This window comes from Pinus tabuliformis, chromosome 6 (assembly GCF_031772625.1).
Source record: "Pinus tabuliformis cultivar Carrire ecotype Pingquan chromosome 6, CPIR1, whole genome shotgun sequence".
In the NCBI taxonomy this organism is placed as follows: Eukaryota; Viridiplantae; Streptophyta; class Pinopsida; order Pinales; family Pinaceae; genus Pinus; species Pinus tabuliformis.
In genome coordinates this window covers 1343567110-1343594785 of record NC_142292.1, presented here as the reverse complement: position 1 = coordinate 1343594785, position 27676 = coordinate 1343567110, and the positions used below count along the sequence as shown (strand labels likewise).

Here is a 27676-nt window from a genome sequence, read left to right as displayed (position 1 = left end):
ATGGCCATACTCATGGCATCTTCTGCAACGAAATGGGATATGTTCGTAGTCAATTGGTTGGTGCCAGATCTCGTCATGATATTCCAATTCTATTGTGTCTGGAAGTCGCTCTATGATGTTCATGTACACGCATATTCTAGCATATGTTGTATATCTTCCCCTCTTTGTCGACTCTGCCACTTTCACAAACGATCCTATTGCATTTCATATGCCCTTAAGGATCTCTGGGTCCCAAAATTCTGTTGGTAGGCCAAAGATTCTGATCCATATCGGGGCAGCTAACATTCTTTCCTTCTCTGGGTTGTAGCAATCTACCCACTCCCTCATAAATAGTCTAGCATTGTTCATGAAGTAGGGTCCTTCCTCAAAGATCCTTTCCCTGTCTTCTAGATTGGAGAATATTACTGTAAAAAATCCTTTCGCTCCCAAATTTACTTCTGCATGTCCTTTTGGTTTCCACCTCTGCTGGATCCATCTAAGTAGATCTTTCTCTGCTGGCCAATATCCTACGAACTTACAGATCAAAGCATAATCTCTCATGTAGCTTCTATATTTCTCTAATCTATTGGGCGGAATTACAAACCTGGGTTTGTTCGTCGCCCTCGGCAGACATTTGCTTGTTACTCCCGTTCTCCTTTGCGCTCCCGCTGCTGAAGTTTCTCCTTCATTTGTTCTATCTCCTTCCTTCTACCGCTCCTTTCTCGCTTCCCCCGTTATTACTGCCTTGTAGGAGGGGATCTCTCCCCTCCCCTGCCCCGTTCCCATTTCTTTTAGTCATAACTTTCCCTTTGATTATCCCGTGCTCCTTAGTTTTTTGTCTTTTTCTTCTCCAGATTCCTGTGTTTTTGAGGTCCGCACCCAAGGTTTGTCCTGGTGCGCTGGATCCACCCTTAACCACCGTTCTTCCTTCCTTTGGTTGAACCCTCGCCTGCGAAACCCTCGTCTCGCATCCGCTCCGAAACCCTAGCTCCCGCTGTAGCCAAAGTCCAGTTCGCGGACCATCACGGTTTTTAATCAAGGTTTATTAATTGTAATAATAAATATATGTATTGGAGTAGACTTGGATCTCCAAAACTAGAGAGCAAACGAAACGACTTCTAATTGTAATAATAAACGTATGTCTTACTTTAACTGGACTTCGATCCCCAAAACTTCTATTTATAAAAAAAGTAAAGTTTATATTACTGGACTTGGATCTCCAAAACTAGAGAGAAAACGAAACGACTTCTAATTGTAATAACTGGACTTTGATCCCCAAAATTAGAGATCAAACGAAATTAGAAATTACCTTTGAATGTACTTCTATCTCCAAAAATAGAGTAGAGTTCAAACACACATTATTTAAAGAACTAATTCTATGTCCAATAGACAAACAGAGAAATCATCCCCTCTCCTCTGGTAGAGTAAACCATTCGCTACGCCTCAACGTACGTACGTGTTTTCCATTCACGAAGCATGGCTGGACAATCTCCTTGCAGTGCTCCCTGTAAAACCCTCCTTATTCATTTGTCATTATTGTTGTCCCTATTACCATTGAAAGAGCTCAAAAACTAAATCAACCAAGTCTCTCCCTCTGATTCTCATAAACCTTTTTATTAATGAGGCCTGTATTTTCTTTATTTTCCATTATTTTTCTTCATTTTCCTTCTCACATGCAACTTGTGACCTTTCACCTTCCTTTTCTCCCAATTTCCATTATTTTCATAAATAATATGCCAATTAATGTCTTTTTCCTTTCCAAAGCCTTATTCATTTCCTTTGCCAATTTCCTTACCCATAATAAACCGAATCAACACCCATTAGGATGTTTCCCCCACCATTCAACTTGAAATACGTGTCACATCATTTGTTGCATTTATATGTTTTTACATGGAATTTCCATCAGGACTGAGACACGAAGCGTAATAGTAAGAAGGGGTGTGTACTTTTTATATTTCATATTTCCCTGGACAAAGGGAAGGATGTTGAGGATGTTGAAGTCTTGAAGAGGTATTTAGTTTTGCAACAGTTTCAGGATATATTTCCAACATATATTTTAGATTTACCACCTCATAGGGAAATGAAATTTTCTATTGAGTTGGTACCAAGAGCAACACCAACATCAAAGTCACCTTACAAGATCGGCACTCGAAAGTTGGTGGAATTGAAGTTGCATCTTAAGGAAATGCTTTATAAGGGATACATTATGCCAAGTGTGTTACCTTCGGGTACACCAATATTTTTAGTGAAGAAAAAGGATGGTACTCTCAGGTTTTGCATTGATTATAGGCAGTTAAACAAGCTGACAATCAAGAACGTGCACCCTTTGGCATAGATTGATGACTTGTTTGATCAGTTGAAGGGAGCAATAGTGTTCTTAAAGATTGATTTGAGATCAACATATCATCAAGTACGCATAAAAGAAGAGGACATCTACAACACTACCTTCCAAACCAGGTATGGGTATTATGAGTTTCTCATGGTTCCATTTCATTTGACTAATGATCTAGTTGCTTTCATGTCTTTAATGAATAGCGATTTGTGTCCTTATCTAGAAAAGATTGAGATAGTATTAATTGACAACCTATTGATATATTCTAAGAATGAGGAAGAGCATGCAAAACATCTAACAACGATGTTGAGATTGCTAAGAGAGAATCAGTTGTATTCCAAGCTTAGAAAGTGCAATTTCTTTTAGAAAAGAAGTTCACTACTTGGGGAAGGTATAGTAGTGGACCTAAAAATATCAGAGCTATCATGGAGTGGGAAACTCCTAGGAATGTGCATAAGGTTAGATAATTTATGGGATTAGTAGATCATTTTATGAGGTTCATAAAGAACTTCTCATGGATTTCCTATCCTATTACATACTTGGAGAGAAAAGGAAAGAAATTTTAATGGACAGAGGAATGTGCAACTAGTTTTGAGTAGTTGAAGTATTTGTTTATGAATGTTCTCGTCTTGAAGATTGTAGATACAGACAAAGAGTTTGTGGTATGTAAAAATGCTTGCGAGAGAGGACTTGGTGGAGTCTTGATGCAAGAAGGATAGGTAGTATGCTAGAGTCAAGGAAACTAAAAGAGCACGAGTAGAGTTATGTGACTCATGATCTTGAGTTGACAATGATCATTCATGCATTGGAGATGTGGAGATATTATCTTCTTGGTAGGAGGTTCATTTTGATGAGCGATCACAGTGGTTTTAGGTACTTTTTTGACCAACCTAATCTGAATTTCAAGCAATCTAGGTTCATTTGTCTATTCTTCTTTTTCCTCTGCCCCCGTGTTCTATTTCTTTTTGTCCTGATACTTGTTTTCCTGATTCTTTTGAGTTTTCCATTGTCTCTTCCTCACTGTCTTCTTTTTCCCCCATCTCGGTCTCTTCTTCCTGGGGGACTTTGAATTTATTTTGCGTTTCAAGGGAACTATTTTCCTTTGGCATTTGTTGTTGGGGTTTATTAAACCTTGATTTATTTTTATACTTAACTTCTTTAAAACCCTCTTCCCCCCGTCCAGGTTCCTTTGTTGTTATTCTCTCTTCTTCTCTCTTATCCTTTGCATCCTCTATTCTATTTAATGGGCATTGTCTAAAAAGATGACCATATTCATGACATCGTCTGCACCGCAATGGTATGTGCTCATAGTCCACTAGTTGTTGCCATATCTCATCATGATATTCCAACTCAATGAAGTCTGAGAGGGGTTCAGTTATATTCATATACACGCATATTCTGGCATATGATGTGTATCGTCCTCTTTTTATAGATTCTGTGACTTTCATAAATGACCTTATTGTATTCCCTATTCCTTCTAAAATCTCCGGGTCCCAAACTCCATTGGAAGCCCGAAGAGTCTTATCCAGACCGGGGTTGCTAACATTTTCTCTTGGTCTGGGTTGTAGAAGTCTTCCCGTTTCTAGATAAATAGACCTGCATTATTCATGAAATAGGGTCCTCCCTCGAAAATCCTTTCCTTGTCTTCTGTGTTAGAGAATATTACGGTAAAAAAAACCTTTTGCTCCTAGTTTTAGTTCCACATGCTCCTTAGGTTTCCATCTATATTGTATCCATTTAGATAATTCCTTCTCTGATTGTGAGAACCCTACAAATTTACATATTAATGCATAGTCTTCCATATAACTCCTATACTCTTCAATTTTGTTACTTGGTATTACGAACCTGGGTTTCTTCGATGCCCTGGGGAGACATTTACCCCTCAGACCCATCTTCCAGTTTGCGCCGCTTGCGGGGTTCTCTCCGTTATTTGGCTTCATTCCATTCCGCATTCGCTCATTGTTGCCTCTCCCATTACCATGCGCTTGTAGTAGGGGATCTCTCCCCTCCCCTCGTTTTTTCCATTTGGCCCCTCAGTGCTTACTTCTCCCTTCGTTCCCTCTTTGTTATGCTCTGGAAATCCCTGATTTGGACTTTCACAGTTTGGACCGTGCTCCCTGCGTTTCTTCTTTGCATCACAGTTTCCTACAGGACAGTCTGTCCAGATTTTCACCTCCTCTAAAACCCTCATCCACCGGAACCTTAGCCAGAGCTCCTTTTCTGAACTCATTTGAGTGCTTGATCAACGAGGCCTCCATTTTTTCATTTTCCATTATTTTCCTTCATTTTCCTCCTCACATGAAACCTATGACCTTTCACCTTCCTTTCTCCTAATTTCAATTATTTTCTTAAATAAAATGCCAATTAATTCCTTTTGCCTTTGCTAATTTCCTTAGTCATAATAAATTAAATAAACACCCACTAAGATGTTTACCCCACCATTTAACTTGGAATACATGTCCCATCGTCCATGGTATTTATATATTTATACACGGGATTTTCACCAAGGTTGTTACAGAACCCTCCCCCTTGGGGGAACACCATCCTTGGTGTTCAATGGAACCTATACCAACAATATTGTTGTAAAAAAAACATACTTCCCATGGAGATTTATAACACAACTCGTTGCAGTATTTAGAATGAAATACCTGCTCAAAATAAAAACATAAAGACAACATACCACATAGTGGATCTTTATAACACAACTCATTACGATATTTGCAATGACCACATATACACACACATTTTCTCAACCAACAAATAGCCACATTGTCTATGGAGCTTTATAACACATCTCGTTGCAGTATTTACAATGACCACTACTGAAACATGACAATAATATTGTTTACTAGAGCTTTATAACATAGCTCATTATGGTATTTACAATAACCACATATACACATACACATTTGCTTCAACCAGGAAATAACCATACTATTTATGGAGCTTTATAAACTAACTCAATAAAGTATTTACAATAATATAAACACATATACATTTTCTCAACCAACAAATAAAAGGATACGGGGCCCATATCAATCAACAGGGGAATCTAGAGGCTCACACCTCCACCCTAAAAGTAATACCAGGATTCACCTCCTTCCCAAGAAGTCCAGAATCCACTGCAAGTCAAATCTGCATCTAATGTCCAACACTATAATCCTGCACCAATTTTCCTCTTAGTAAATAGTTACTGGCTCATTTTTGTAGGGCGCACTCCCAATGCGCATTTGATTCCATCTGGAAGTTCTCATCACCAAAACAAATCCATACATGGTCTTCCCTTCTCTACTACACAGTCCCTCGAGAAATCTGGTCAACCCTTCTGTGTAGTCTCTCACCTTCCAAGTTCAACTAGCACCCCCATCCTAAGCAATCCATCCCTTTAAAAGGCTTCCTCGCATCAAAAGATACAAAACCAAGGAGTATCCTTGCCTCAAAACCATCATACTGGTCATAGCATGCTCATGGAAATCAATGGACACTGTTGAGCACCAGTGTCCCACAATGGACCTGCTCCTGAAGGCTTTACCAACATACTGCTGCCTGTTTCACTTTCTTTGTTGCTACTGCTAATTCTTGTAGTTGATTTCGGCCACTCAACCAAGAATGTTCATGCATTCCTATTCCAAGCACATAATTTCCATTAGATTCAAAATAAATTGAAATAACTTCAAATCATACCTCAATGGTGGCCCGTCAATAAGATACATTTGCAATTTTGTTCACTTCCTATCACAACAAGTCAAACCAGCATATTTGACCAAATTCTCATGTATAAACATATCACATCAGGTTAGCTCAAAACATAACCACCATAGATAAAAATAATAATTCACGTGTAACCATCATAAACCAGAATCATAGATCACATGTAATCAACATATACCAAAATCATAAATCGCATGCATAATAAAACTGAAATGAGATACACATCCTTTAATAAATCCTTAACTTCTGCCTTTGTCCTTATTCCATATGCACCCTGGATTAGTTGCCAGACCTGACAACAACCAATTCCTTCTCCACAACCACGTGCACGTACCCGTAGTGTGCATCACACACATACAACCATGCACGCCATACAAAACCATGCGATACATGCACCTACACCTGATATACAACACAAATGCATACACATACATTTGATATACAACAGAAATCATACATCTATACCCAATGTACAATGTCGCATAATACAAGTACTTACACCTAGCATATAACACAACAAAATACATTTATTACAAAAAGTAAATCACAAGGAATACACATGTCACGATACCATGACTACATAATGCACATACATAGTACCACATGCCCGCAACGCCTCATGTATGACATGCACGTAATACCACATGTATACTAGTACCATATGTAACATGTACACAGTACCACCTGTACAAAGCACCACCTACATCTTGTGTGCATAGAATCACATGTACATGGCACCACCTGCACAACGTGTACATAACTCCACATGTACACTACACTACTCGTACAATGTGTATACAATACCACATGTACACATTACCACATGTGCACATGTACACGACACTACATGCACACAATGCCACATGCACGACATGTACACAAAACTACCTACACACAATGCCACTTATACAACATGTACACAACACTACATGCACACAATACCACTAGTACAATCATGCACACCACACCATATGTACATAACACCACATGTACAATAGGTACACAACACCATATGTACATAGCATTTCATATCCAACATGTACATAACATCATCTATACACAACACCACATATCCAACATTCCCAAAGCACCATATGCACACAACAATGCATATGCATCATGCACACAATACAATCTGTACACAACACCGTAAATACAACATGTATATAGCACCATATATACCTAGCACTGAATGTGCAACATTCATACAACACTGTTTGTACTACAGCATGTACATAGCATTACATAATCAACATGTATACACACTAAATATACACCACATCGCATGCACACAACATCACAGGTGCAACACATACAACATATACGACATATGCATAACAGTCTTACCACACATCAAAAACCACACTGACTCTTTACCAAGAAACCTTTCTTCTAGTCTCTTATCCATGCTTGTCCCAACATGCCATAGACTATACTGATTTTATTTTGTTGAAGTATCATTGGCATAATACAAGCATACAATATAAATTCATATCCATACGATACTGACCTCATATTTTTGTCATGACTACTCTTCCCACTTGATTCCTCATAGACCAGGAACCTCTTCATGTCATTTTCCTACGTAATAATCATTCCTCTAGAAGAATGATTCATAGTGACCCTATCAGACAGTGACATAGATACATGTACACATAAATATATCATAAAATAATAATGATCTCATCAGTCAACATCATACATACATACATACATATGTACATATAAACATTAGCATAAATTAATCATGATTCATGATCACCCTGTCAGACATGTCATACATACACGCTTAAATGCATACATATATAAACAGCAACATAATCATGATCACAACAAAATCTCCATATCTTATAAGGTCAAGGCTAAGAGAACTTCCTTTATTCATGTAACACATCTGCAATATTACGAACAATAGTTTTGAACATAGCCAAGTCATATGACGCCTCAAATCCATTCACCTTACGATTTACCATTTTCATGTTTGCAATACCATTGTCCATTTACCACAATCGAACCATCCAGTCTAACCAAATATCATATTCTTACCTTCCACTACACTTACTCATGCACCAAGCTTCATCTGAATCTTACACTACCTTTTGGGTACCACACAGCGGTCCCGAGCTCCATCAAATTTCCTCTTTCCCAACCAATTCCCAAGACTCAAAACATAAAAGGAAAGTCAAGGAAAACCAAGAAGAGTATCATGAAGACGAATGACGACAATACGAAACCACAACCAAAGTGGCAATGCCTTGCAACATACATAAACAAAACTGCAAATCAAACTCAACAAATCATAAAACACCAAAAGCACAAGACTAGCAAAAAACACCATGACTCAATCCCCATGGTTCCCAAGGAAAGATCAACTTGAATCTTCTTCAATATTTCATGGAAACTTCTCTTGAAATGAAACTCCCTTCATTATACTGCCATAAAAACATAACTATTAGTGCATACATAAACATAACATGAACACATCCAAGACATCTATCAAGGGACTCCAATCCTTTGATAGATCCACCTGTAACTAAAGACTAGCTAATATACTTTCCAATTACATGTTCATGAATATAGCATGTATCCACATAATGTCAGACAATATTAAGGTTAAGAAGACTTCCTATAGGTAAAGCACTCATTCGTTTGGAATTAGGGTTTCCAAACATAGTCAAAGGAATTATTGTCCAACTCCTCCCTTTACCTTTTTACTTTGTTGCAATTCGAGGCTTTCTATGCACTGTCACATCACCCAACTATTAGTGATATAAACATATCAATTATTACATTGTCAGGCTAATCCAAGTATGCTTCCTACAACTTCTCACTCATGTCAACCACATGTTCCAAATATCAAGACAATCATATCTATTAATTGAATTCAGCCTTTACCAAGACTAACAAACATGTCATAATCCATAGTCAACTCATAGTCATTAGACATAACGCTACAACTATCACCTACTACACTCAAGTACCTACCAACTGTCTCAATACATATTTATTAGTTAAATCATCTTAAAACAAGATCATTGGAACTCATATTATGCAATTCATCAAACATTCAGCCAACTTGCAAACATACCATTTTAAATGAATCAACCAGATGACGTAATAGACACCAAACATTTGAACACCAAATAGATTACATAATCAAACAATCAAGCACCAAATATACGACATAAGCAAACTCATACCTTAATTTATTTTAAGGGAGGCTATCTTGTCTACACAATCAATCTGGGTTAGCACGATACGACTTCACAACATATCACATCAAACCTAAATCATGACATCCATAGCAGTAACTAGGTAACATGTTCACATCATAAGCTCATAAGCATTTTTTGTTCATGCATAACAATCACATATGTACAATCAACATAGATTAGTAAGACACCATATCACAAAATATGTCAGCTCATACCTGAATATCACAAACATAACCATATGCATAGGTCAAACCAAGTTAACACAATACATATAACATTAAGATATTCACTACAATGAACATAACCATCACGCATATGACCAATACAAATTACATCATCAATATCTCAATGAAATAACCCTAATTACCAAATTAACTAACATATAACAACAATCAATTAACATATAACATGCTCATCAACAACATATGACCTAATCATCAAGCTAACTATCATATAACAACAAGTTAACCTATAACATATTCATCAACAACATATAACATAATCATAAATTTATCTAACATAAAACAAAAAATAGTAATGCATGCAACTACTAGTTACTATCATTCTTGACTATCCAACATATGTGCATATAAATACACTAATCAACTAACATCTATCATGAATTTAATCTTATCATCAAAATACATGTACATAAACCTAATGTATATAAAACTAGTGCATATAAATATCCTTAACTTACATGCATGCCAAATATACCATACCTATATGACGATATGCTCTTATCCCAAATTCTAATACTGCAACCTCACTTCGATAGTCTGCATCTCGTGCTCTATCTCAACCAATGCATTAGCATCATAAAAACCAATAGAATCATTATGACCTAATTTGCATACAATGACTTCACAATGCATATTTGACCTACTATTCATGCATAACTATAACCAAGACCATACATGCATAAAAACTGCATATATACATATAACACATGACTAGAAAACCATATACACACAATTCAAGCTATAGTCCGGCCATCAATGCATGACCATACAAACTTTACACACCATGACCTCATGCTTGACAACAACAACCACCTCACGTGCACTTGATAATATGTGATCACTGACATGCATAATAATGCATAATCGACCATACACACATGAAGACATACTCCTCGACAACACCTTCAACCTTCACATGGCAACATCGCTATAACCATGATCAACACCATGCAAATGCAACAAACACATGGACTACATGCATAAGTAACACATATGCAACCAATCATGAAAGCATGATCAACACACAACCCAAGGAAAGTGCAACCATGCTCTGATACCACTCTGTAACACCCTCCTGCCACATTTACCCAAGCAACTGGCCAACCGAGGTAAACATGTAATGAGAAGCCACTATGATATGATTCAACCTCCTAAGTCACATTAAGGAAGTGGAACCGATAGAAACACACCATACAGACATCCAACATCATAAACAGAACCCTCAAAGGATAAGACAACCACTCAAATAGCCTGTGCGTGGGTCCCATTGTTGTTTTAGGTCTCTTGGCCCATAGTCTCTCTCATGCCATGGGCAAGGGAGCGACCAACAACCTAAATTCACTTTCACAAGCCTACCTGCCAACAAATGTGAACCAAAATTTCCAGTGTTGTGCGAGCGACCCTAGGATTTAAGCCACTTTTTTAGGCTCAGAGCCTAGAAAAGTACCTAGAATTGATCCCCCTCTTCAAATCAGTGAAGTAACAGGGAAATGAAAGTAATAAAGGAAATACTTGTTAAAGACCTTGACTGGATCCCTACTAGCAATGACATGCATTTTGTCAAACATATCATTGACATGTAACCTACAAGTGTAAACAACAGAATTACATGTAGGGATCTCGTACTTATCTTATATTTGTTATGAAGCATTGTCTCCTTATCACATTAGTTTCCATTTCATCCATTAGCTCATAGATACATTGATCATTCAATAACAATTAAGAAAATGATGAGATCTACCCATGGTTTTTGTCATAAAACATGAACATAACCAACATAAAAGGGACGTAAATATCAATGAATTCACAACCATATATAACACATATAATCCATCATAATAATCATAGGAATACAAGGGGAAATAACCTTTCATTAATGCTGCAAAATCCAAACCACGGATGGGACTTCCACGTTCCAGCCGACCATAGAATGGCTGAGCCAAATATCTCTTCATCCATTCACCCTCGTGCCATATTCCAAGCATGAATGTGGAATCTCATAGAACACATCAATAAGAACTCATTCAGGGCTTCTAGAGGCCATCCACCTCAACCTATCAAACAGTGATTCCACCTCACGGTTAGACATCACAAAACCAACATTAGATCAGTCTCTACCCCAACCTTGCAGGACACCAGAGTGTTTGTTCCAACCCAGCTCCTAGGACTAGTAACTCAACCCACAACTTTTACTAGGCTTCAAAGCATTTGTCCAACCAAGGCTACGAGACTAGTAACTCAACCCACTAAGGGATCCACATCATCTTTCCAACCAAGGCTACAATACTTGTAACTCAACCGAAGATGTTACAAGGCTCTAGACTATTTGTCCAACCAATGCTATGGGACTAGTAACTCAACCCAAGCCATTACAGGGCTCTAGAGCATTTGTTCAACCAAGGCTATGAAAACTAATAGCTCAATCCAAGCCAAGGAAACATGAGAAGCAACTAGAAAACAAAGCAAATAAACCCACAACACCATGGCTATCCAAAAAATGGCAAGGCTAGGAAAATCCACTATCAACCCAGGAAATCCTCCATGCCAGTGATAGATCATGACCAAGAACCCACATGCATGTGTCACGCATGCCAAAACTAGTGAAGAAATCATACATGAAACTTGGTACCTGCAAGAAAATCTGATGTAGTTTCCGATACCGATTGCCTCTTGTGCTTTCCTGCTCTTCATTTTCCTTCTTGCTCCAAAAATCCAAGTATGCCACACCCTCCAAGAGTGCTCCAAGAAAACGCTAAGTATCCAAGAGTATGAGAAAGAGAGAGAATAATGAAAGAGCTCAAAAACTAAATTGACCAAGTCTCGCCCACTGATCCTCATAAACCTTTTTATTAATGAGGCCTGTATTTTCTTTATTTTCCATTATTTTTCTTCATTTTCCTTCTCACATGTAACTTGTGACCTTTCACCTTCCTTTTCTCCCAATTTCCATTATTTTCATAAATAATATGCCAATTAATGTCTTTTTCCTTTCCAAAGCCTTAGTCATTTCCTTTGCCAATTTCCTTACCCATAATAAACCGAATCAACACCCATTAGGATGTTTCCCCCACCATTCAACTTGAAATACGTGTCACATCATTTGTGGCATTTATATGTTTTTACATGGAATTTCCATCAGGACTGATACACAAAGCATAATAGTAAGAAAGGGTGTGTATTTTTTATATTTCATATTTCCCGGGACAAAGGGAAGGATGTTGAGGATGTTGAAGTCTTGAAGAGGTATTTAGTTTTGCAACAGTTTCAGAATGTATTTCCAACATATATTTCAGAGTTACCACCTCATAGGGAAATGAAATTTTCTATTGAGTTGGTACCAAGAGCAACACCAACATCAAAGTCACCTTACAAGATCGGCACTCGAAAGTTGGTGGAATTGAAGTTGCATCTTAAGGAAATGCTTTATAAGGGATACATTATGCCAAGTGTGTTACCTTCAGGTACACCAATATTTTTAGTGAAGAAAAAGGATGGTACTCTCAGGTTTTGCATTGATTATAGGCAGTTAAACAAGCTGACAATCAAGAACGTGCATCCTTTGGCATAGATTGATGACTTGTTTGATCAGTTGAAGGTAGAAACAGTGTTCTTAAAGATTGATTTGAGATCAACATATCATCAAGTACGCATAAAAGAAGAGGACATCTACAACACTACCTTCCAAACCAGGTATGGGTATTATGAGTTTGTCATGGTTCCATTTCATTTGACTAATTATCTAGTTGCTTTCATGTCTTTAATGAATAGCGATTTGTGTCCTTATCTGGAAAAGTTTGAGATAGTATTCATTGACGACCTATTGATATATTCTAAGAATGAGGAAGAGCATGCAAAACATCTAGCAATGATGTTGAGATTGATAAGAGAGAATCAGTTGTATGCCAAGCTTAGAAAGTGCAATTTCTTTTAGAAAAGAAGTTCACTACTTGGGGAAGGTATAGTAGTGGACCTAAAAATATCAGAGCTATCATGGAGTGGGAAACTCCTAGGAATGTGCATAAGGTTAGATAATTTATGGGATTAGTAGATCATTTTAAGAGGTTCATAAAGAACTTCTCATGGATTTCCTATCCTATTACATACTTGTAGAGAAAAGGAAAGAAATTTTAATGGACAGAGGAATGTGCAACTAGTTTTGAGTAGTTGAAGTATTTGTTTATGAAAGTTCTCGTCTTGAAGATTGTAGATACAGACAAAGAGTTTGTGGTATGTACAAATGCTTGCGAGAGAGGACTTGGTGGAGTCTTGATGCAAGAACGATAGGTAGTATGCTATAGTCAAGGAAACTAAAAGAGCACGAGTAGAGGTATGTGACTCATGATCTTGAGTTGACAATGGTCATTCATGCATTGAAGATGTGGAGATATTATCTTCTTGGTAGGAGGTTCATTTTGATGAGTGATCACAATGGTTTTAGGTACTTGTTTGACCAACCTAATCTGAATTTCAAGCAATCTAGTTTAGTGGCTACGCTCGGTGAGTTTGAATTTGAGATCAAGTACATCAAGGGTAAAGAGAACAAGGTTGTAGATGCTCTTAGCAGAAGAATGTTGCTGAATCAAATTGCAGTAGTGAGTTCTTATGGAATAGACTTGGGGGAGCAGATCTTGCATGAAATATAGGAGGATGACAGGTACCAGTAGCTTAAGCACAGGTTACATCAGCATGGTATAGGTGATCAAGATGTGGATTATCATCTCACGACTGATGGCTTGGTTAGATTAGGTACAAGATCTATGTTCCAGACAAGAACAAGCTCAAAAAGCGTATCTTGAGGGAATTTCATGTCAAGCCATATTCAGGTCACCCAAGATATAAAAAGACATTGACAACAGTTAAAAAGTTCTATCACTGGCCGAAATTGAAGAAAGAGGTGGCTGCATATGTTGCGAAATTTTTGGATTTTCAACATGTAAAATTAGAGTGTAAGCATCTAGGTGGGTTATTGTAGTTGATTCTGATTCTAGAGTGGAAAGGGGAGGTCATTTCCATCGAATTCATTACAGGTTTGTTGAGCAAATCAAAGAAGAATGATTCTATTATGGTTATGGTTGATAGGTTTACCAAGGTAGCTCATTTCACCATAGTTAAGTCTATGAATTTAGATAGTGACATAGCTCAGATTCTCATCAAGGAGATAGTGAGGTTACATGGTATTCCTAAGGAGATTGTGTCAGACAGAGATGCCAAGTTCACTTCCATGTTTTGGAAGGAGTTGTTTGTAGGTTTGGGGATAGATTTGGCCTTTAGTACAACTTATCATTCATAAAAAGATGGATAGACAAAGATGGTTAACAGAATTCTTGAGGACATGTTGAGGATGTATGTCATGCATCAACAATGGAAGTAAGAAGAGTATCTTCCACTGGTTGAGTTCTCATATAACAATAGGTATCATGAATCTTTGAAGATGAGTCTATTTGAGGTACAAATTAGACCTAAGGTTGGGTACAAGTCTGAATATCCATCGGTTGGGGTACCTATGACCACGACGGCGAGAAGACGAGAGCAATAAGATTAGTGATGACTCTCTCTATGACCAGAAATAAATTAAAGAAGAGACATACATTTTCAAGTAAATCGTGTTGGAGAAAGAAATTTCTCAAGAGAGCATAGCGTGACCACAGTGGCTCTTCACAACAGGGCATCAATCCACCCCTACACAGAATTAAAATTACAAGAGCAAACTTAGGTAACAAAAATTAAAAGGAAAAGAGGAGGATAACCATGATATCCATGGTTGCGAACTTCCTGGAAGGGTTCCGAATTACAGGGGTGACTTTGATCGTGGTGATTAATGGAGGGAAACATTTTAATCATCCAAAACTTGCTCGCTTTCATGGCTTATGGTGAGGACAACGGAGACCACAGGGAAATTTATCTCATGGGCCTTACAGCTTAATACTGTATTTCTTTTACCAAATAGGGATGCTAAGTAGACATCTCCAATTTAAAATATAAATTTGAAAATGTTCATACTTCTCAATGTTATGGATTTACTTTATACTGATGTCATATGATTTTTGTTTAAATAATTATATGGGACCCATATTTTTTAAACTGAAATACATATTTGTATTAAATACTTTTGATAATTAAGAGATAAATACATATTTAGAACATATTTGTTTGAAATACTTTTGATTATTAAAAAATAAATACACATTTAAATTGAGATTATTATATAAAATTGAATTGAATTAAAATAACAAATTGTGAGATTATTATATTAAAAATATTGTATAATTAATACATTTTAATTTAATATTTGAAAGCATTTTTATCCCTATTAAATTTAAAATAATATTAAAAATTTCAGTATATAGATGGCTATTAAGAACTTCACCGGCCATCTATGTATGTTATTTGGTATTTAGAGCTACGGCCATCTATATATGTTATTTGGTATTTAAAGCTACAGCGGTATGAATGATAACAAAAAAAATAAAATATAATATTAGTGTTGAAAGAAAAATAAATAAATATTAGGGATGCACGATAATAATAAAAGGAAAAAGATATTAAAGATGAACTATTAAAAAAATTAATATTAGAGTTACGGTACTCTCACTGTCACTTTTTCTAGATTAAAAAAATAAAATAGTGGTCTGACTTATGAAAAAAAATTAAAATAATATTAGAACTGAACAATAACAATTTTTTTTGAGAGTTGAACGATTAATTAAATCAAATTGAGCACAACCACCAAAAGAAAATATTAGAGATGAACGATAACAAAAAAATAAAATAATATTAGAGCTACAGGAGTCTCACTGTCACGCCTTTTCTTTCAAAGAACGGTAACAAAAAACAAAATATTATACGAATAAATTAAGATACTAATATTTATCTGGTAGTAAAACAGAGAATTAATATATTCACTATTTTCTCCACTAAAAAATGTATTTTAGATCTCTTTAAAGCGGTAAATAAGAAAAATATATTTAGCATTCAAACATGCTAAAAAAATTATATTATATTTAGAAAACCTCTTTAGAACTGTAAATAATGCATGTCCCCTTTGCCCTTTGTGTCTGTAATAAAATTTAGGAAAATTAAAAATAAAATTTAAAGCTTTCTCTTCCACATCACTTCAGTGCTAAAAAGTTTGTTTTACTGTAAATCGATTTCGATAGAGAAAAATAAAAAAACACAGTAGTTAAATTGCTCTAAAAAGAATAGCGTGCAAAATCAGTTGTAATTATAGAAATATTTATTACTCAAAAGTCGAAAGGGCCTTGGGTGTCCCAAAAATAGAGAGGAAAGTAAATGCACTTCCATCACCAAAAATAGAGTGCAAAGCACCTTACTTAAAGGAACTTGGGGACCTTGTATCCCTAACAGAATAGATAGAGAAAGTGCAGTGCATCCCCTCTGGCAGACTACACCATTCATACATTATTTGGCTACGTCTCAACGTGTTTTACGTTCACTCTGTTGTTGTAGTTGTAGATGTAGACGAAGCATGGCTCCACAATCATCTCCTTCCAGTGCTCCCTGAAAATTCTTTATTTGTTTGTTATTTTTTTTCATGTTACCTAATTTGATGTAATGCAGGCCGCTTACATATTCCAAGGTTTCAAGGCGGTCTGAGCCGCATAAACCCAAGATTTCAAGGCGGTCTAAGATGCATAAACGTGCTGAGCATGTTGGGTTGAGAATAGATCTTGTGCATAGAGATTCACATCTTTCTCCTTTCTTTCCAGGAAATATTACATCCACTGATCGGCTTAAGCAAGCAGTGGGACACCGTCAAGAAAGGATTGGAACGCTGCATAGATCCATAGTTCCAAAAAGCGCTGGTCAATTTTCTCATAAAACTAAACAAATGGAAGCTCCAATAAGTAGAGGACGTGGAGAATTTTTTATGACGGTAGGAATTGGTGAGCCATCTTTACCATATGATGGAATTGTAGACACAGGAAGTGACTTGATATGGAAACAGTGCTTGCCCTGCAATTCTTGCTATAATCAATCCTACCCAATCTATGATCCTTCCGCCTCCTCCACTTACAAGGCCATCACATGCGAAAGCTCTGAGTGCCAGCCAAACGTGGACTTTTTTTGTGCTCATGAACAGTGCATTACTTGTATGAGAATGTTGATCGCTCCTTCAGCGCAGGGATCCTTTCATACGAGACATTTACCTTTCCTGGTTCTTAGTCAATTGTTCAACAAATTGTATTTGGGTGCGGCCAAGACAATGACGGGGACTCGGGACTAGGAGGTGGAGTAATCGGGTTGGGACGAGGTTCACTATCTTTAATTTCACAGCTTGGTAATTCATTAGGTGCTAATAAGTTTTCTTACTGTCTCATGCCTTTTACCGATTCTCCTTCCAAAGTCAGCCCTTTATTTATAGGTGACAATGCTACCTTGAATGCCACAGCTGCCGCTGTCAGTTCAACTCCTTTTGTTCAAAACAGAGCGCAATCAAGTTTCTATTACCTTTCGTTGCGAGGAATTAGCGTTGGAGGTGCATTATTATTGGATATCCCTACTGCTACTTTTGATATTCAAGAAGATGGTAGTGGCGGATTTATGATAGACTCTGGAACCACTCTCACATATTTGTATGAAGATTCGTATCATGTTTTGAAGAAAGCCTTGATTTCTTCCATCAATCTCTCACGAGCCGATGGGTCGCGAGTCGCACTGGACCTCTGTTACAGCCAACAATCTCATGCCGCCTCTTCCCTTTCAAATTTTCCGACTATAACTTTCCACTTCAAGGGAGCCGATTATGATTTGCGGCCACAAAGCTACATGTACGTGTTGAAATATAATTTCAACCGCGTTTGTTTGTTTGTAAAACACCGAAAACCGCCTAAGCAAAACCACCTAAACATATCGGACCGCTTTTGGTCACCAAGCAGTTTCTGTATAATCGAATCCGATCCAACAAATTTCAGCCACGCGTCCTCAGCCAATTCCGCTTCCGTACAGGTCAGCCAATTCCGCTTCCGTACAGGTTTATCGGACGCTATCGTTCTACAGCAAAAGGTCTTCCGATATGACGCTATTGTTCTACAGCAAAAGGTCTTCCGATATCCTTGTCCACTGTATGATTTTCTTGATCGTTCCCATCAACCAAAGTAGCATACGAGCCTGCATTAAAAATTCTGCGTGGAGTAAAATTCAAGTTTCGTTGACCGCAGTTTTTTTTATCAATGCATTTAATAAATCCTCATAAGTGTAGGTAGAGTATTTAAGTTTTTATATACGGCATATATTATTATACATCAAAACATGTTATAGCTTTTTTTTGTTGGGCGTTGACTATTGTTAAAAAAAAGAACAAAGAGAAGCAGCAACATGAAGCAAAAAGAAATATATTGCACAGCAGTGCATATAAAGAAAAATGGGGGAGCGCACAAGTTAATGTAATGTTTTTTTTTATGTGTTAACCTGTGGTGAACCAAAGGGAGATATTGTACAGCAGTGCATAAAGAGAGAACAGGGAGGTGCACATAATTTTTTTTGGAGTTGCATGTGTAAATTTATTTTTACAGCACTATGTGTAAAAATAGTTTTACACCAGTAAATGTAAAAAGGATTTTATAGCAGTAAATGTAAATGGGTTTTTACACACCAGCAGTGTAAATTCTCAGGAGGAGACAGAGTAAATATTTTGTTGGCTGAATGTATTTTTTGTAAATCCCTCTCAGTAAAAGAGGATGAATATGTATCAGGCATTATATTTTAATGAATAGAAATCTTTTTATGGTGGTGTAATACTCTGTTCTCAGAAAAAAAAATTTAAAGCTTCCCTGTGCAAAAGATCCTGTGGAGAGAAGGAAACAAAGCGTGTTTAGTTTTTGTTTGTTTTTGGGATTTTACCAGAAAAATCCCCAACAATGGTATCGGAGCAGGCTTAGGCTCTTTGAAGGTGTTCAAGAAGCTGAAGAAGGGAGTTATTTTGCTGCAACAACTTCTCCAACAGATTGAAGACTCAGTCAACAAAGGATTCATGTATTTCACAAAGTTTTTTTTGTGTTGCTGAAGAAACAGTCAGTTGTTTTAAAATACACAGTCAAGAAATTGAAGCATAGTTGAGGATGCAATGAATGGCTAGCACCAGCACTAGCATGGGTATGTTTAACACCCAGTTCCCACAGTTTAATGGGAAAAACTATGACTACTGGGCCATAACCATGAGATCCGTGTTTATCTCTCAAGATTTATGGGAACTTGTTGAATATGGGTTTGAAGAACCAGCGGATGAAGAAGAGTTTAACAGTTTGACACAGGCAGAGAGAGATCTGCTGAAGAGCAATAAGAAGAAGGATGCAAAAGCCATTGTATTGTTGTATCAAGCAGTGGACAAAAGTGTGTTTCCAAGGATAGCAGCAACTAAGACATCCAATGAAGCATGGCAAACCCGCAAAACAGCCTATCAAGGCATGGACAAAGTGAAGACAGCAAAACTACAATTGCTGAGGAGAGATTTTGAGAATCTGAGCATGAAGGAGTCAGAAAACATTGACTCATTCTTCACACATGTGATTGGTATAGTCACACAGATGAGGACTCATGGAGAGACCCTTGAAGAAAGGAGGATTGTGGAGAAACTGTTGAGGGTCCTACCCTCAAAGTTTGATGTGATTGTCACCACCATAGAAGAGACAAAGGATCTCTCAAACTTTTCAGTTGATGAGCTTCATGCATCACTGATAACACATGAGCAGAGGTTGAGTAGAAATGAAAACTCATCTCTAGAGCAAGCCTTTAAGACCCAGAAGTCTTTTGGAAGAGGAAGAGGTCAAGGGAGAGGAAACAAGAGAGGAAGAGGTAGAAGCCAGAACAGAGGTGGAAGGAACAGTCCAGCAAATGCTCAAGGAAGAGGCAGCAATCCAAATCAGAACCAAGGCCAAGGCAGCAGCCAACAAACATGACAACATCATGCTCAAGGACAAAGGTATGAAAAATCCAATGTCCAATGCTATTATTGTAAAAAATATGGGCATTATGCCAGTGAATGTAGGAAGAAGCAGCATGATATGAGTAATAGAAAAAATGCAAATGTCACTAGAGAAAGCATCAGCCAAGATAATGTGTTGTTAGCTTATAACATGGCTGAAACAAACAGTGAGGACATATGGTTTTTAGACTCAGGTTGCAGCAACCATATGACAGGAAACATAGCCCTCTTTTCTGCCCTAGATAAAAATGTGAAATCAGAAGTCACACTAGGAACTAATAGCAAAATTTCTGTTATGGGAAAAGGAGAGGTAAAAATATTTACAAAGAAGGGTGAGAAGAAAACCATAGCAGATATCTACTATGTCCCTGGAATGAGATGTAACCTCTTGAGTATTGGACAGCTTGTTCAAAAGGGTTACAATGTTTTCTTTGAGAATGATGTATGCACCATCATGGATATAGCACCCAACAAACGATGCATTGCTGAAATGAAGATGACAAGGAACAGGATGTTCCCTCTTAGAATAAGGGCAGATTTGAAAAACAAAGGAGAAATTGCAATATTTACCCAAGAGGCTTTCCAAAGCGTGCCAAAGGATGAAAATTGGTTGTGGCACTTGAGATTTGGACATCTCAATTTTGGAGGTCTAAACTTGTTAAGCAGAAAAGGAATGGTAAGAGGATTACCATTGATAGAGAAACCGGACAGCCTTTGTGAAGGTTGCATTTTGGGGAAACAACATAGAGAAATTTTTCCATCAGGTAAAAGCATAAGTGCAAAGGCACCCTTAGAGATCATCCACTCAGATTTATGTGGACCGATGCAAGCTCCATCATTAGCAGGCAGCCAATATTTCCTAACATTTATTGATGACTTTACAAGAAAAACTTGGGTATATTTTCTTAAAAACAAAAGTGAAGTGTTTGAAAAATTCCGAAATTTCAAAGCACTTGTGGAGAACCAAAGCGGGCTGCATATAAAAGTTTTGAGAACTGACAGAGGAGGTGAGTATATCTCCAAGGAATTCCTATGATTTTGTAGAGAAAATGGAATTTACAAACAGTTTACAGCTAGGTACACCCCACAGCAAAATGGAGTTGCTGAAAGGAAGAATAGGACCATCATGGATATGGCGAGGATCATGCTGAAGGCAAAGCATTTTCCAAATGATTATTGGGCTGAAGCTGTAAATTGTGCAGTCTATATTTTGAACAGGTGTCCTACAAAAGCAGTGTTGAACAAAGTTCCGGAAGAAGCATGGAGTGGGAGAAAGCAAGGTGTCACCCACTTGAAAGTTTTTGGATGTGTAGCCTATGCACACATACCAGATCAGCTAAGGAGGAAGTTGGACAACAAAGGGGAGAAATGTATCTTCATTGGATATAGTGAGGAATCCAAAGCTTACAGGTTGTATATCCCATCTACCAAGAAGTTTTTTGTCAGCAGAGACGTTTAGTTCATTGAGGAGGAAGCTTGGGATGGAAGCATAGAGAAAACAGTGAATGTTAAAAACTGTTTGTCTCATGATGAAGATGATGAGGAGGTGGCTGAAATGCATCCCCAAACAGCAGCGCCAACACAAGGACAACAAGGGACACCATTGAGGATAAATGAAAGTGCTTCTCCAAGCACATCACAAGGAGGAAATTCAAGTGCATCTTCAAGCATTTGCACACCAAATGAACGAGGTAAGAAGTTTAGAAATCTAAGTGACATTTATGATGAAGGAATGTATTCCTTGTTTTCTTTGTATTTTCATGTTGATGACCCTATTCATTTCGAAGATGCAATTAAAGATAGGAAATGGATAGAAGCTATGGATGAGGAGATGAATGCCATAGAGAGAAACAAAACATGGGATTTGGTTGAGCTACCAAAAGGCAAAGAAGTCATTGGAGTGAAATGGGTTTACAAGACCAAGAGAAATGCTGAAGGTAAAATAGAAAGACACAAGGCAAGGCTGGTTGTCAAAGGGTACAAGCAGCAATACAAGCAGCAATATGGGAGAGATTATGAGGAGACTTTCACACCGATTGCAAGAATGGAAACCGTGAGAGCAGTGCTGTCCATAGCAGCTCAAAACAAGTGGAAAGTTTACCAAATGGACGTGAAGTCAGCATTCCTAAATGGAGTGTTAATGGAAGAGGTTTATATTGAACAACCTCTAGGCTATGAGAAGAAAGGTGAAGAGCACAAAGTGTGCAAATTGAAGAAAGCTCTTTATGGGCTGAAGCAAGCGCCAAGAGCATGGTACAGCAGGATAGATTCCTATCTATTGGATAATGAATTTGACAAGTGTGAAGGAGAACCCACCATCTACATCAAAGAAAAAGATGGTAAAATTTTAATTGTTGTCTTATATGTTGATGATGTTATTTTCACAGGTAATGATGATTAGCTCATTGAGAATTTTAAATCAGTCATGAAAGAGGAATTTGAAATGACTGACATCGGTTTCTTGAGATATTTCTTAGGCATAGAAGTAGATCAAAATGAAAAAGGAATTTTTATCTCACAAGCTAGATATGTAAATCAAGTGTTGGGCATATTTAACATGCAAGAATGCAAAGCAACGATCACTCCCATAGTAATGGGATTAAAACTCAGCAGAGAGGACAGCAGCAAGGATTTTGATCCTAGTTTGTACAAGAGTATTGTTGGCAGCCTTATGTATTTAACAGCTACTAGGCCTGACATTATGTTTGCTGTTAGTTTAATTTCCAGATTCATGGAGAGGCCAAAGGAAGCACCTTGGCAGGCAGCAAAAAGAATTCTGAGGTATGTCAAAGGCACCAAAAGGTTTGGAATTTTATATACTGTCTCAGAATGTTCAAATTTAGTTGGATACACTGATAGTGATTGGGCTGGAAGTGTAGATGATCGGAAAAGCACTTCCGGTTATGTTTTCCATATGGGTTCAGGAGCCATTTCATGGGCTTCTAAGAAGTAGTCCATTGTAGCATTGTCTACAGCAGAGGTTGAATACGTGGCAGCTACAACAGAAGCATGTCAAGCAGTTTGGATGAGAAGAATGTTGAGGATCTTAGGCCAAGAGCGGGCAAAAGCAACAGTGATTTTTTGTGACAATAGCTCAGCTATTGCATTGTCAAAGAATTCAGTGTTTCATAAGAGAACGAAACACATTGATACAAGGTTTCACTACATCAGAGAATTGGTGAACAATGGAGAAATTATCCTAGAACATTGCAGGACTCAAGAACAGGTAGCAGACATCTTGACAAAGCCATTGGATCAGAAAAACTTTGAATTTTTGAGGAAGTGTCTGGGTATGACTGAATGCCTAGCAGTTGAAATTAAAGGGGAGTGTTGAAATATAATTTCAACCGCGTTCGTTTGTTTGTAAAACGCCGAAAACCACCTAAGAAAAACCACCTAAACTTATCGGAGCGCTTTTGGTCACCAAGCAGTTTCTATATAATCGACTCCGATCCAACAAATTTCAGCCACGCGTCCTCAGCCAATTCCGCTTCTGTACAGGTTTATCGGACGCTATCGTTCTACAGCAAAAGGTCTTCCGATATCCTTGTCCACCGTTCGATTTGCTTGATCGTTCTCCACCGTCCATCAACCAAAGTAGCATACGAGCCTGCATTAAAAATTCTGCGTGGAATTCAAGTTTCATTGACCGCAGTTTCTTTTATTAATGCATTTAATAAATCCTCATAAGTGTAGGTAGAGTATTTAAGTTTTTATATACGGCATATATTATTATACATCAAAACATGTTATAGCTTTTTTTTTGTTGGGCGTTCACTATTGTTAAAAAAAAAAACAAAGCGAAGCAGCAGCGTGAAGCAAAAAGAAATATATTGCACAGCATTGCATATAAAGAAAAATGGGGGGGAGTGCACAAGTTAATGTAATGTTTTGTTTTATGTGTTAACCCGTGGTGAACCAAAGGGAGATATTTCACAGCAGTGCATAAAGAGAGAACAGGGAGATGCACATAATTTTTTTTGGAGCTGCATATGTAAATTTATTTTTACAGCAGTATGTGTAAAAATAGTTTTACACCAGTAAATGTAAAAGGGATTTTACAGCAGTAAATGTAAATGGGTTTTTACACACCAACAGTGTAAATTCTCAGGAGGAGACAGAGTAAATATTTTGTTGGCTGAATGTATTTTTGGTGAATCCCTCTCAGTAAAAGAGGATGAATATGTATCAGGCATTATATTTTAATGAATAGAAATCTTTTTATGGTGGTGTAATACTCTGTTCTCAGACAAAATTCTTTTAAAGCTTCCTTTTGCAAAAGATCCTGTGGAGAGAAGGAAACAAAGCATTGCCTCTATGTGTTTAGTTTTTGTTTGTTTTTGGGATTTTACCAGAAAAAATCCCCAACAGTACGCTGATACTAGTGGTGGCATTATGTGCCTGGCAATGTTACCCAGTTCAGACATGTCGGTATTAGGCAATTATCAACAGCAGAACTACCATATTCTCTATGACAATGCCAACAACACGCTGTCTTTTGCACCCACAGTTCGTGATGCCTTGTAAGCAAAGCACATGGATATCATGTCTTTTCTCCTTTACATTATACACTTGAATATTTTTTGGATGATCAAACTCTGTTCCTGCTACTGTTTGATCCAAAAAATCTTGTCATACAAATTTGAGTCTTCTCCTATAGTTTGTTTCCTTTCTGCAGGTAGATTATAAGCAATATATGTAAACACTTTTTTCAAGACCATATGCAATACATGTAAACAGTTTTTTTCAAGACTATATGCAATACATGTAAACAAGGTTGTTCTTTCTCTAATTTCGATTTCATTGAACCCTGGACTATGTCTGGAATATTGATAATCTCATTAAAGGCAAAAGTATGTTACCCAATTGACATCAGTTTTGTAAGAAGAAACGGAGAGTTAACGAATGAACATGCCACTTTTTAATAATAATAAAAATGGACATGAATCATCAGTTCTTCAATAGTCGCCTCTGAGCACACTATGAAGAATATGTAAAATGGAAAAGTACATAAATCTTTATGTGACTCAAACCAGTATTTAAGGCATGTCTCCAATGTATTAACATTCTAAATAGCCACAATCCCTAAAATAATTAAGACAAAATTCCAGACGTTAATGGCTATAGGGCACCGCATGAAAAGGTGATATACATCTTTCAGATTATGCATGCAAAGAGGACAAATGCTAGGTCCACTGAAGCCCTTATGTGTAAGATTCTCTCAAGTGAGAATTTTATTGTGCAAGAACAACCATCCAAAACACTTAAGTTTCAAGGGAAGCGAATCCCAAGACCATATTTTTGGTAACCAAATGTGATACTCCACTGTATGAAGAGTGTGTGTTATACTCTTATATAGTTATCTTATATAAATTTGATTCTTGTGTGATTTTCCCTCCCAGGACATTCGGTCCAACTCGTAATAAATAGAAAACCCTGTAGCATTTATCTGAAATACGTATTGCTCTGATTCTATGGACATGCAACCAATGACTCCAACTTCATCTGCTCTAATTTAGGACTTTAAATTTGGTGAAAGATATCAAAAAGTAAAAATATGAGAAAGAAAAAATATACCTCTATCACTCAGATGCAGTAGTAGAGGGGTCGATAGGGAATGATTGCCCTACAATCCTCGAATTGCATTTCAACCTATATCGATTCGAGAGTCATTCCCTACCTACCAACAAAGGTCCTCAAATAACCAATGCCCATTCCTCATCATGCTATAGTGTCAAATGTAGGAGGATAATAGTGTAATTTTCGTACCATCTTTGATCCAGATTTCAAGTACTTGCCTTTGATGATTTGACCAAATGCCCCTATCAGTTAGTCCTCTCCATAAACTCTTACATATAATAGCCCTATTGAAATAAAGTGTCTCAAAGATTCCCCATCCCCCTTCATCGATGTCTTTAGTTATTCATGGCAAGCGAACCAAGTGAAATTTACCAGGTTAATTGTAACCTGTCCATAGAAATCTGGCTAGGATAACATCTACCTTATGAATTATTTCCATTGGAAACATATATAAATGCATCCATTAGACCGAAATAGACTATAAAAATGATCTGATCATAATGAGTCTACCACCCATGCTAAGCCATATATAGGACAAATTTGCTAATTTTCTTTCAAATTTCTAGATAATGCAACCCCAAGGGCTGATATGTAATGCCAAAAATGTCACATATCTGCGTTGTTACCTCTTCATCCAAATGAGGAGAGATCATTTTAGATTTATTCTTATTTAAGATAAGACCTAATATAGAACCAAAAGTCGAGAGGAGTTGGTGAAAGTGGGACCATTCCGGGGTAGATGCCTCTCCACCAAAGACGAGATCATTGACAAAAATCAGATGTGATATGTGGATTTGTCGAGTCATCGAAATACCTTTTACAACTCCCCTATCACAATATTCAGTAATCCTTCTACTAAGTTCTTCCATGGAAAGGAGAAAGAGAATGAGAGACATAGATCATTCTTGATGCAAACCTCTGGATTCTTTAAAAAAAATTGTTGGGAGCCCATTTATAATAACAATAAAGTTAGCAGTGTTCACACATGCCATGATCCAATTGATGTTCGACTAAGAAAGGTCAATTTTGTGTAAAATCAATCTCAAAAATTCCTAGTCAACATATTCGAAAGATTGTTTAGATCAATCTTCAGTAAGAAAGCATTTAGGTTCCTCACCTTAACAGAATGAAGGCATTCTTGCAAAATGTCCACAACATCTTGGATTTTTCTACCCTCCAAAAAAACCAAATTGATTTGGAGAGATACGGGCTGACAAAAAAATCTTAAGCATGCAAGCAATAATCTTAGAGATCATTTTATAGAGAGAGTTACACAGGGATATGGGGCGGAATTATTTGAAATAAATAGGAGACTTATTTCTAGGAATTAGAGAAATAAAAGTGTTATTTATGGATCCAGAGATATAACCCTTGACCTTCGACTCTTCAACCACCGCCAATATAATCTGGGGACATACGCTGGAAGGATCTTCTAGATCATAGAGATCACATAGGGCAGCTTCAATATAGTCCAGTTGTTTTGATTCTGCTTTTTTCTATTTCAAAACCAATTTTTGGACCTCCCTCTTTAAGGATTTAATATTTTCTAATTTAAAACCCATTTTTGGACCTCCCTCTTCAAAGATTTAAGCTTGACACATATGATATCTATATAGGATGAGCTCTGAAGTAAAATAGGTTGGTTCCAAATGCGATAGGAAATCTCTTCAGATTC

At 37.2% G+C, this 27676-nt stretch overlaps 1 protein-coding gene across 1 annotated transcript; it reads left to right on the top strand.

The window, feature by feature from the left end:
- On the top strand, positions 1 to 24948 carry LOC149263574 (aspartic proteinase CDR1-like). The gene is made up of 4 exons (XM_089389184.1): positions 1 to 56; positions 17058 to 17590; positions 17791 to 18562; positions 24777 to 24948. The coding sequence occupies exons 1-4, from the start codon at positions 1 to 3 to the stop codon at positions 24946 to 24948; spliced, it is 1533 nt and encodes a 510-aa protein (XP_089245310.1).
- Positions 24949 to 27676: the final 2728 nt, after the last annotated feature.